The 11542-nt window shown below is 41.1% G+C and overlaps 1 protein-coding gene across 1 annotated transcript in view; it reads left to right on the plus strand.

Annotated features, from left to right (window-relative positions):
- Positions 1-10604, plus strand: part of smg1 (SMG1 nonsense mediated mRNA decay associated PI3K related kinase) — a 64794-nt gene extending 54190 nt beyond the window's left edge. Inside the window, exons 55-64 of the mRNA XM_042505560.2 lie at positions 153-362; positions 1177-1314; positions 1649-1801; positions 1906-2085; positions 3001-3228; positions 4838-5049; positions 5131-5231; positions 6199-6375; positions 7687-7793; positions 9334-10604. Of these exons, the coding sequence (XP_042361494.1) occupies positions 153-362; positions 1177-1314; positions 1649-1801; positions 1906-2085; positions 3001-3228; positions 4838-5049; positions 5131-5231; positions 6199-6375; positions 7687-7793; positions 9334-9411 (1584 nt within the window). The 3' untranslated portion in view covers positions 9412-10604. The remainder of the gene's footprint in view (positions 1-152; positions 363-1176; positions 1315-1648; positions 1802-1905; positions 2086-3000; positions 3229-4837; positions 5050-5130; positions 5232-6198; positions 6376-7686; positions 7794-9333) is intronic.
- Positions 10605-11542: the final 938 nt, after the last annotated feature.

An 11542-nucleotide genomic window follows, 5' to 3' on the forward strand; every position in this document is an offset into this window, starting at 1 on the left:
AAACTTGTCATGGTCGCAAGTCACTTGTGGTCCTGTAAGAATTAGGAAAATCTTACAAATAGACCCTTTTATTGCTTGTGTACCTAATGTGTACCACATATCTGACCATGACCTGATGATGAGCTAACCCACGGTGTGTTCTGGCTCTGAAGGTGTCTCTGGACGAGCTGTGTAAGAAGGCGGTGGAGCAGGGCCTGGCGTCGGGCCGGGTCTCCCAGCTGCTGCTCAACAGAGCCACGGTGCTGGCCTCCTCCTACGACACGGCCTGGAAGAAAGTGGACCTGCTGCGGAGGCTGGACGCCAACCTGGAGGCCGCCAAGGCCAGCCTGCAGAGGAGCCAGCTGCACATCGCCATGTTTCAGGTACGGACACAAGAGTGTGCTGATGCCTCCAATAACCTGACTTCAAACCTATTGATTCCAGTGGTAGCCTAGATAACCAGCAGCCACAAAAAACACCTTTTATGCATATAAGTACCACCTTAAGGCTGGAGATTTTTATTTATTTGTTAACATTTGTGTGTTAGCAGCTGATTGACAGCATTTACAACATAGCATAGCTGTGAGCTACACGTGCAAGTTAGGATGGACCTGTAATAAAGGGAATGAATGCTGTTTGCTTGCTTAAACACAACACGACAGAATTCCCTGCCATGGCTGTCCTGACCAGCCGCAGATCCCCCCTCCCCGTTCTCCAAACTTGACATCCTGTCGGAGATGCTCCCAAAGAACATGCCCTTTTTTTCTTTTTTTAATTTTCCTTTTTTAATATTATTATTATTAGTTCATTTATTTTTCTCAGCCCTCCCCCAAGACCGTCTCGTCCTTCTTTGCTCATATAGTATTTCTCATGTTTTCTTCCTTTAGTTAGTAATTTCTATAGTTACTATTGACTCCCCTTTTTCCCCATCCATGCACGCACACGCACACACAGAAAAACACACAGAAACACACACACACACACACACAATCTAACTGTCTAGTGTTTCAAATTGTTGCCCTGCTTTTCTTGTCCTATGCTGTTTTTTTTTCATGTCGTCACTTGAATTGCACTATTTGTGTGTCACTCGTTATTGCTGTATGTTTCAATGTCAAAAAAATTTGATTAAAAAAAGTTAATAATAATAATGTCAGCACAAGTTCTTCCAGGTCTAACTCAGTGTGTCTCCTCTTCCAGTGGCAGCATGAGGATGTTCTGGGTCCCAATAATCAGCCTCTTAGTGTCAGCATCCCTCCTCGCTCCGTCATCCTCAGCAACATGAAGAAGAAGCTGTACAAGCTGAGTCAAGATGAGGGATCCATTGTCGCCATTCAGGTCTGTGTCGCACCCTCATACAGCCCCTTGTGTTTAATCGACAGGAACCAATCAATTAATCAGTTAGATGTCTTGAGGTTTTTTCAACAGTTCAGAAAAATGCCACTTTTGATTGTGTTCTTTATATGGATATTTGTTATTGTTAAAAAGTTGCCTACATGGGTGAACAACAACACTGCAGCTAACGTTTTACACATCTTCATCTCCTCCAGAAGTCATTATGTGGGAAAATGGAATCTTTTATTTATTTATTTATTTATGTATAAGGTAGCTGTAATTTGACTGTAAAATAAGATTTTAATATTCTATGTTATTTGCCTGTTGGTGTCCTCAGGAGAAGCTGGCGTCGCTGGAGGCTAGCATCGAGCAGCGCCTGAAGTGGGCCGGTGGAGCCAACCCGGCACTGGCCCCCGTCCTGCAGGACTTTGAGATGACCATCAGAGAGAGACGTGCCATGGTGGCCAGAGAGAACCAGCGCACCAGCCAGGTAAAATTAAGGGCCCATTACTAAATCTTACTTGAGTGGGCTCTTTCTTACCAGCCCTAACATTTGATGGATGACCAGTGGTGAAGAAAAGCCTCCTCTTCCAGGTCACCTTCTTGTGCTCCACCATCTTGAACTTCGAAGGCCTTCGGACCCGATCCCCCGAGGCCCTCAACATGGACGCTGCGCTGTTTGAGCTACTGAAACGCTGCCAGCAAACCTGCTCCTACGCTGCACAGTTTAGCAGCACCGTGTCTCCACTGGAGCTCCAGCTACTGCACAGACTGGTGGGTTTGACCTCTGACCTCTACACACTATAGTCCTGTAAAAAACACAATGACGCTGTAACTTAACAGCAACTGCATCAGAGGCATCAAGTTTAGAGATCAGCAACATTTTCATTTTAATTAGATGATTCATTTTGGTCTTTGTAAAAGTTATTTGTCACTGGAAGATCAATTTCAATAGTTCCTGCTCTGCTTTCTCCTAAAATGTTCTAAAATGAAAACAGAACCTCTCTTAACCTTTTGAAATCTGGAGCGACTTCAGTTTTTTTTCAATGCTCTCAGATGCCTTTCACAAGTTTTTAAACCTTTGAACCCTGAGCAAATTTCTTTCAAAAACATGAAAAAAAGGCAATGAGCAAAGTTTCACAAATTGCAAGAAATGAGTAGATTAAAAAAGTTGTAAAAAAAGCCAGGAAAAAATATCTAGGGAAAAAGAAGAAAGCTTAGGAAAAATTGTATTTCCAAAGATCCTAAGTATATATTAAAATTTTGTCACAAAATTATTAGACTTTTCAGTGCCTTTTCCAGGTCCCATATCCTTTTTTGTTTTGTTTTACTTTCTTTCTTGTTATTATTTATTTATATTAATTTTTACTCATTTTCAGGTACGTTTCTTGTATTTTTTGTTACTAATTTCTTGCTCATCTTGGGGTCATTTTTCTTTTGTTGCTTATTGCCTTCTGCCCTTTTTTTTTTTTTTAAAGAAATCAAGCTGATTTGCTCAAGTTTTAAAAGTCATCTTTCTTGCTTGGAGTCCTCTTTGCAGTAAAAGCATCAGCATATTCTCTTCAAAACATTGTGTGTTTTTGAGATTCAACCAACACACACACACACAAAAATGGTGTCTCACTCAGCAGTTCAACTGCAGGTCAGAAACTCCACACGGTACCTTATTCTCGCTGTTTTGTACCACAGAGTCCAGTGCTGGACCTGCCCATTGGCAGTCCTGATTGGCTGAGCTGTGCCCAGAGGCAGCTGGAGGATGAGCTGAGCGTTGAGCGAAGGACCCAGGAGGAACGGGAGCAGCAGCTGGAGTCCTGTGGAGAGACACTGCAGCTCCTGGTCGACTCCATCAAGACCATCCTGTCCAACCACAACCGCCAACTGGCCGACGTCAAGCACCTGCTCAGAGCCATGTCCAAGGTACACTCAGGACCCAGTAACATAAAGGAAGAGTTTGGATTTATGGAAGTGGGGATGTGTGCAAGCTTATCAATAGTCAGAGTGTTACATTCAGTAGATAATTGCATTGAGAAGCAGCAGGAGTGCTGACTCAGAAGCTAAAGCAATGTGCTGCTGTGGACTGGGGTAGCAGCAAAACGTAACCACCCTAAAACAGAATTCTAAAATGTCAGTTTAGATGTGCACTACATTGAGAGGATTCTTGCTGCTTTATCTTAGCGTCAGACAGCCCTGTCCCACCAAAGCCGCAGCTGCATTTCCCCATCTGAGCTCTCTTCAAAGGCAGAATCCATTGAGAAAATCAGAAATTTTAGCTTGCTGAACACTGGAGCTGCTGGTCTACTGCTTCAATCAGTAAGCTAGTTTGTGTTATCCCGTGACTTTGTTGAATCTACTAACCCTTTTTAAATGCCAAAGCCACACAATAACACCAACTAACTATCTGATGGAGGCAGCAGTAGACCAGCAGCTCCTGTTTTCAGTGATGTTAAATCACTGTTTTTCTCAATGGAGGCTTTGAAGAGAGCGTTAACACAACTTCATATCTCTGACAGAAAGGTAAAAATATTCCAATATTGGTGAAAATATTCCAAATATAGCATTTTCTTAAACTGATACTGATTTTTTTTTTTTTTTTAGGTGGCTGAAATAGTTAGTCAGTTTGTTTATTTGTTTGTATTTTTGTGTCATACCAATCTGGCCCACCCCATGGGATTACAAGACACCATCATAGTACTAAGCACTTGTCATCTTCTGGTTTTACAGATATCAGCAAAAAAAAGATACATAAAATAAAGTTACAAAATAATATTTGACCAACATTCTTGCAAAAAAGAGCTTGTTTTTTCCTTTCCCATGCTTTCTCCAGATAATGAGCTAATCTAAATATTTCGTATGTTAACCAATTTAATCTTTGTGCATCATCCATATGTACTAAAAAAATATCTGTTTTTGTTATTAAACAAAAAAATGCACAGGCTACATAAAAAGGGCAGTAAAAAACAAATTTAATTAAATTACTTTCAATATCAGCCAAATAACAAATCCTCATTTCTTCCTCTAAATTCATTTACCATCCCTATTCAACCATAAGTGTTAAAATAGCGATTCTCAGCTGAAATAAGTTTTATTGCTGAATCCGTCCACAGCAGCACATTAGTCAACTCAGTCTCCTGTCTTCTTCAAACTGGGGGCATGCTGACTGACTTCTGCTGTTTATAATACACTGTCTATGGATGAATGCCTCACATGAACTTACTTCAAAAGTTACCTTTTAACACATGCACATGATTTTTCATAATTCTGCAAAAACGTGCTTTAATTCTTTATATATGTGTGTGTGTGTGTGTGTGTGTGTGTGTGTGTGTGTGTGTGTGTGTGGAAAAAGTGCAGAAAAGGGGTAAAAAATAAATGTAATCAATCTGAAATTAAATTACACAATAAAGTGCGTCAGTCTGTGTCAGACACGTGTTGCAATACCTGCTGTCTTTTTCATGCAGTTTAGTTTGATGGTGACCCATCATGGATGGAGTCTGTTTCAGTCATCGTCTGTGTTTACTCTGTCATAAAGGATGAAGAGGCGGCGTTGGCGGATGGCGAAGAGGTGGCATATGAGGGCAGCGTGCGTCACTTCCTGTTGGAGTACAAAGCGTGGCAGGACAACATCCAGCTGGTCTTATTCACGGTGGTGCAGGCCAGCGGGCAGCCGCGCAGCCAGGAGCAGCTGGAACTGCTGGAGGAGATTCCTGCTACTCTGAAGGAGCTGCACTCCCAGAGCCAGAGGTACTCACACACACATATACTGTATTCTCATACACACATTTAATTTCCCTGTATTAATATTGTGTGTGTGCTTCACCTCAGTGTATATAACGGCCTGGTTAGCTTTGCCTCCCCACTGGTGACGGACAGAGACAGTGAGTGTGCCAGTCCTGTTTCTGCAGCACAGACGAGCTTTGCAGCAGGTAAGACACTGCAGCCACCTGCCAAGTGCACAGGGCATGCCTAAAATAAGACAGGGTGCGTACGGTCATGAAAAACTCAGTCATGGAATTGGCTAATAGCAATTTCCAGGCCTGGAAAAGGTATAGACATCTAAATATACTGTAAAAGTTTAGAAAAAGTCATGGAATTTTGTTTCACAGACATGTATAATAACACATAAGGTGTTCAAGGACCATTGGAAATCCACCGAATCCACAAGCCCCAGGGTTTGAAATGCACGTCATCCTTAAAATCACAAAAAAAATTTGTACAGTATAATTTTTTTTAAAAAGTTTTTTAAAGAAGGAAAAAATGACCAATATTTTTTTAAGACACCATGCCTTCCAAACCTGTGGGCCTATAGGTTTGGAAGATATATATATGTGTGTGTATATATATATATATATATATATATATATATATATATATATATATATATATATATATATATATATATATATATATATATATATATATATATATATCATGATTTTCTTTATTCTTTAAAAAATTGAAAAAAATATAATGGAGAAAATTTTGCCTTCCAAACCCACTTTTGTTGTTGTTGTTGTTGTTGTTGTTGTTGTTGTTGTTGTTGTTGTTTCCCCTTAAAAATGGCAACCACAGGTCTGCAGGGCATGTTTTCTTTAAAAAGTTATAACGAATAAATACCAAATATTCCATAAGTTATATTTAAATAATGAGTTCTAACCCTGCTCTGAATTCATTCTTTTATTATATATATATATATTTTAAAAGACTATCATATAGTAATGGTCATTTCAGAGAATGTATGGTTTCAAAAATTAACCTAAAAGTCATGGAAATGTATTAGTAAAAATGTGTATAAACCCTGTACATAAAATGTAGATAGATTAGATGCGTTTAATCTGTTGCTGATCAAAGTGTGTCAATTAACTGTTTTTCTCATATGTGGTTTGACTGCAGCTGTGAAATGCAGTGGGATAAAGACTCAGCCAGACTCAATGTCCCAGAACGCACGCAAAGCTCTGCCTCGGAACCTGGGAACCCCCACTGATACCCCACCCAGCACCCTGCTGATGAACAACAAAGGCCTCAACCCCAGCCCCAAGAGGGCTGTACGAGACCCCAAAACAGGACGAGGTACTCTTCTTCACCATCTTCAGTCACTGCTCACTGCTCTGCAGCTGGGAATCTTTTTTTTCACAAATTAAATGCAGTGCAATACATGTAGTGTAGCAAACACTACAAAGCAGTACCTGTTACGTGTGTATCACCCGCAGGATTTATCACGTTTGACTTCCAGCATCACATGACCTTGAAATTAGGTTGTTAAAAAAAAACCCTCTGTAGAGCAAGATGATAAACAGAGAGACAGAGATAAATAGTTTGATAGTGATGTGGCACCTGATCTTTCCTGATATTTTCGACAAATGAACAGGCCAGCATAAGTCATTAGTTAAAGGAGTGACAAACTGCATTCATTCATTCATTCATTTATTTTCAACTATGGCTTATTCTGTCGCGGGGTAGCTGGAGTCCATCCCAGCTGAGACACCCTGGACAGGTCAACCATTACACCGCAAGGAAACGGACAATCACTCACGCTCACATTCAAACCTACAGTCAATTTAGATTCACCAATAAACCTGCATTTCTTCAGACTGTGGGAGGAAGCAGGAGAACCCGCAGAAAACCTACGCTGGCAAAGCGGGAACATGCAAATTCCACAAAGAAGGGTCTCCTCACCCCGAGTTCAAACCGGGGACCCTCTTGCTGTGAGGTGACAATGCTAACCATTGCTCCACTGTGGCGCTCATTCTATACTGGATTTACAGCATTATTATAGCAGTAAACCACTAGTTTCTATGCATTCAGTTAAGTAATGGCGTCCTGAGCAGAGAATGAAGCCATGCTCCATGTTTTGTTTTTGGGTTTTTTTGTAATACATAGTCAAGTCATGCATGTATTTGAGTCACAATGGTGTATCCTAATCATGGATTTTTTAATAAGATTAGATAAGACAAACTCCTCCAAAGGAAATTTGTGTAGGGCAAAAATGCTGAGTGCAGCTACGGAATACATGATAACAAATAAACCCGCAAGACAAACAATATACACTTCGACAGATAAAGGGAAAGACAACAATTTAACAATTACAATGAAGAATAAGGAAATTGCACATACCCTACCCCTAGCTTCTGGGTTTTATTCCAGAGCATGCAGCCCACTAAATAAACTGATTCTGTAGTGTTTCTCCAGTTGGCCCCACCTGCAAGTTTTCACCTGGCTCATAGACTTAACATTTTTTACATGAATCTTTAGCAGAAATGTTAAGTTAAAGATGGTTGAGGGAGACTTGGTTTGGATCTATTTGAACCTGGATTTCAGACCTGTGAGTGAAGTGATTGTGGTGAAATGCGTGGCTCTGAACTTCTGCTTGCTGTGTTGCAGCTGTCCAGGAGAGGAACTCGTATGCTGTCAGCGTGTGGAAGAGAGTGAAAGCCAAGCTGGAGGGCAGAGACATCGATCCCAACAGGAGGATGAGCGTCACAGAGCAGGTAACCCTGGAGACACACTGGCTCTTATGACGGATTTAAGGGAGTACTTAAGTTATTTATAGCACGTTAACTCAAATTATGTCATATCTATGGTGAACGAAGAGTCCAAAAACAGCAAACATTGTTGATTAATTGAAGTAAATGGGGACCAGGTTTAATACTAGAAAAAACTTGATCAGAAGATCTGTTAACAAACTCACAATTAACTTTCTCAGTGGAATCCAAGTGTCATTTATCCGGTCATATGCTCGCAAATTCCCAAACATGTTGCGTTGCCTTTCTGATGTACTCAATGACCTCTGAAAATGAGACACAAGCTCCATTTACACTCCCTCTTCAAGGCAGAAATGTTAAGCCATTATGCATCCTTGCCTTTCTATGTAAAAGGGATAATCGTGAAGTTGGGGGTGGAGTTGACGCGCCTTTAAGCACGCAGTGGAGGTAGTAACAGGACCAAAACGACGGGAAAGTGTTCTTATCTGTACTTTTACTTGAATAAAAGTACAGATTTCTGACCAGGAAATGACCTTGGTAGAAGTTAAAGTAACCTATTAGAATATTACTTAAGGAAAAGTCTAAAAGTATCTGATATTTACTGTTCTTAAATAATTGTTTTTGTGCCTCTGCGGCAACGATAGCCGTGGTCGGAGGCATTATGTTTTTGTCTGTCGTACATTTGGGACATTCCTATTAACCCCTTCAATGAATTTCTTCAAATTTGACGCAAACATTCACTTATGCTCAACGATGAGCTATTCCAAGAGAATGTTTGAGCCAAATCTGAATAAATTCCCTTATGGTACTCTGAGATAACGCTTTCTCAAGAATGAGACGAATGTAAGGTCACTGTGACCTTGACCTTTGACCTACAAAATCTAATCAGTTCATCCTTGAGCCTACTCAAATGTTTGTGCCAAATTTAAAAAAAAAAATCCCTCAAGGTTTTCTTGAGATATCACGCTCAGAAGAATGAGAGAGACGAGGTCACAGTGACCTTACATTCGTCTCATTCTTGAGAAAGCGATATCTCAGAGTACCATGAGGGAATTTATTCAGATTTGGCTCAAACATTCTCTTGGAATTAACGTTGAGCTGATTAGAAATTGGTGTTCAAAGGTCAAGGCCTCTGTGACCTTACATTTGTCTCATTTTCATGAATGCAAAATCTGAAGATGGCCTTGAGGGAGTTTCCTCAATTTTGGCACAAACAGCCACTTGGACTCAAGAATGAACTGATTACAATCTCTTGGTTGAAGGTCAAAATTCAAGGTTACGGTGACCTCATAAAACATATTTTGGGCCATAACTGAAGAACCTTGGGTGCATCCATGTCTTTAAAGACATGGGTGTAAATTGTAAGTGCAACTTGACTGACAGTTACGTGGCCCTAAATCTTTTTAAATAAATTCTTTAAGAAGTTGTATGTCAGGTCATGTTCTGAAGATCGGACTTCATAGCGGCTCTTCGGCGCAATCACTGTGTAAAAAGACCTTAAAGTTGTGAGACATGTCTCCTGAGCTGTCCTGCTGTTTGGTTGCAGGTGGACATTGTCATCAAGGAGGCTACCAACATGGACAACCTGGCCCAGCTGTATGAGGGCTGGACCGCCTGGGTGTGAACGCCATGCCGCTTCATGTCTTTGGTCCAGCGAAAGGCTTGGAGATCCACCAGAGTCCAGCGGGTCTGGGGTGTCGGAACAGCAGCACCGGGCCACACTGGGGGGAGGAAACGGGAGGCGGATGGCTTAGTCCGCCCTCCCAAACTCCTGGGCACCCAAACTGGGGCAGCGTCCTCGTAGCACCGCTGCAACCACACTCCCCCAACCACCGGCGATCGGGCTAACACAACGCTTAGTGGGCCTGCAGCCCCCCCCCGCATTCCTTTCTGGGGTTTGACCAGGCTAAGCAGCGCCGAATGGGGGAGGGGGGGGAGGAGGGCAAAAGGCCTCCTCACCCTCAACTTAGAAATACCTTCCCCCCTCACCTGCATAGCTCACTGTCAAGTTGTACCCATAAACATCACTGCATCCTGTTGAGCCAATCACAGTCCACCGAGGGCAGGAGGAAGCAGGAAGTGAGCCGTCTCCCTCTGAAGCACACGGCCCACACGCTGTGGATGGGACTTCACCGGGGTTCAGACGGATGGGCCGTCACCATGGCCACACTTGTTTTTCTCTTATCTTTTCCTGGATGGCGTCGTGGCTCTGATTGGCCAGGGGGTTCCACGGTTGGGCAGCAATGACGAGAACGAAGGTTCAACGGGACTCTCGCGGCTACACGGACACCCACCTGAAACAAAAAGAGATCATGGTGGGAATCAAACTGTACTTTGGTTGATAAACAGTAAAGACTTTGACACGTGTCTGAAGATTTAGATAAAGTGGTTTTCTCAGGAAGGTTCTTTGTGCTTTTGTGGATAAAACTTAAGCGTCGCGTCTTGTGAAAACAGTTTTGGACGGCGAGCGCGGAGCGGACACATAAAGGTGGAGTCTCTTGGACGAGGAAGGACCTCCGTCTGATTCTTTTTCTTCGGCGTGCATCTTTAGTCTGTGTTTGTAACTCTGTTCAGTCCTTCAGACGGAACTGTAGGAAAGTAGATTTCTGCCTTTTTTGACTTTGCCTGTCAGGAGCTGTTTCTCGCCTCATACATAGTCACTCCCCAGCCCTAATGCTTGCATTTTATTAACCTTGACCTTCTAGTTTTACATTTTTAGTGGGAGAAATTCTGTTTTTGGTGATGGTGAAAAATGTTAATTCTTAAAGCTTTTATTGGATTTTGTTGGATGCCAAATAAACGTGGAACTGAGACGTAGTTAGTGTTTTCTCAAACATCTTTAGATCGACCTGATGACATCAACCGCATGTAAATCAGAAAACTCACAAGTATGAATCTGCAGTTATTATACATCTCTACAGCTTTTATAGAGGGAATTAAAGATGACATTTGGTAACATTGTTCTAGATCAAAATAAAGCATCCTCAATTTGTGCTCGTCACAGAATCTGGCTGTGGCGTAAACATGAGTTGTGAACAGTCACAGTAATCCCTTTTTAACATTTAATCAGTATTTTATAGCAACTGAAGCTATCAAAAAATATTTTTTATAATTTTTTAAAATAGTTTTTAATTATCTCATACTTTTTATTTCCTTGTTTTTTTCGTTAGAATTCTAAGCTAAAATCTAAAAATATACTTGTAACATATTAACTGTTTTACAATACCTTGAACTAAGCTTTAAACTGGTCAGAATAACACTTTTACATGGTATTTTACATAAATCACCGCTTTTCAGACCGACTAATTAACCCTTTCTGGATCAGCATTGTTTTTCTTGTGCTGCTTTCAGGAGCCTTTCAGGTGTAGTTAACCCTTTGAGCCCAGAGCAAATTTGATTTGCGTGGGGAAAAGGAAATGAGAAGCTTTGCAAGAAATGTTCTGTAAGTTGGAAGAAATTAGTAAATCTTGAAAAAAAAACATCCACTACATCCAGTATTTATAATTATCATATTCACATATTTATAATTGTGTTGCAGAATTACTACTTTTAAGCCCCTTTCTTCTGGTCCTTTCCTTTGTTTTTTTTTTGTTTTTTTTTTTGTTTTTTTTTACAAAATTCTTGTTCTTGTCAGTTTTAAAGGGGTTAAACATGAGAGGGAAAACTGTTGCATGTTGAGTTCTTTCAACCTGCATCATCATGCATTTTCTTGATCTGCATTTACAGTATTTAAACCTTTGAACCCTGAGCTGTTG

The sequence above is a fragment of the Plectropomus leopardus genome, chromosome 18 (genome assembly GCF_026936395.1).
Source record: "Plectropomus leopardus strain MGB_pleo_1.0 chromosome 18, ASM2693639v1, whole genome shotgun sequence".
In the NCBI taxonomy this organism is placed as follows: Eukaryota; Metazoa; Chordata; class Actinopteri; order Perciformes; family Serranidae; genus Plectropomus; species Plectropomus leopardus.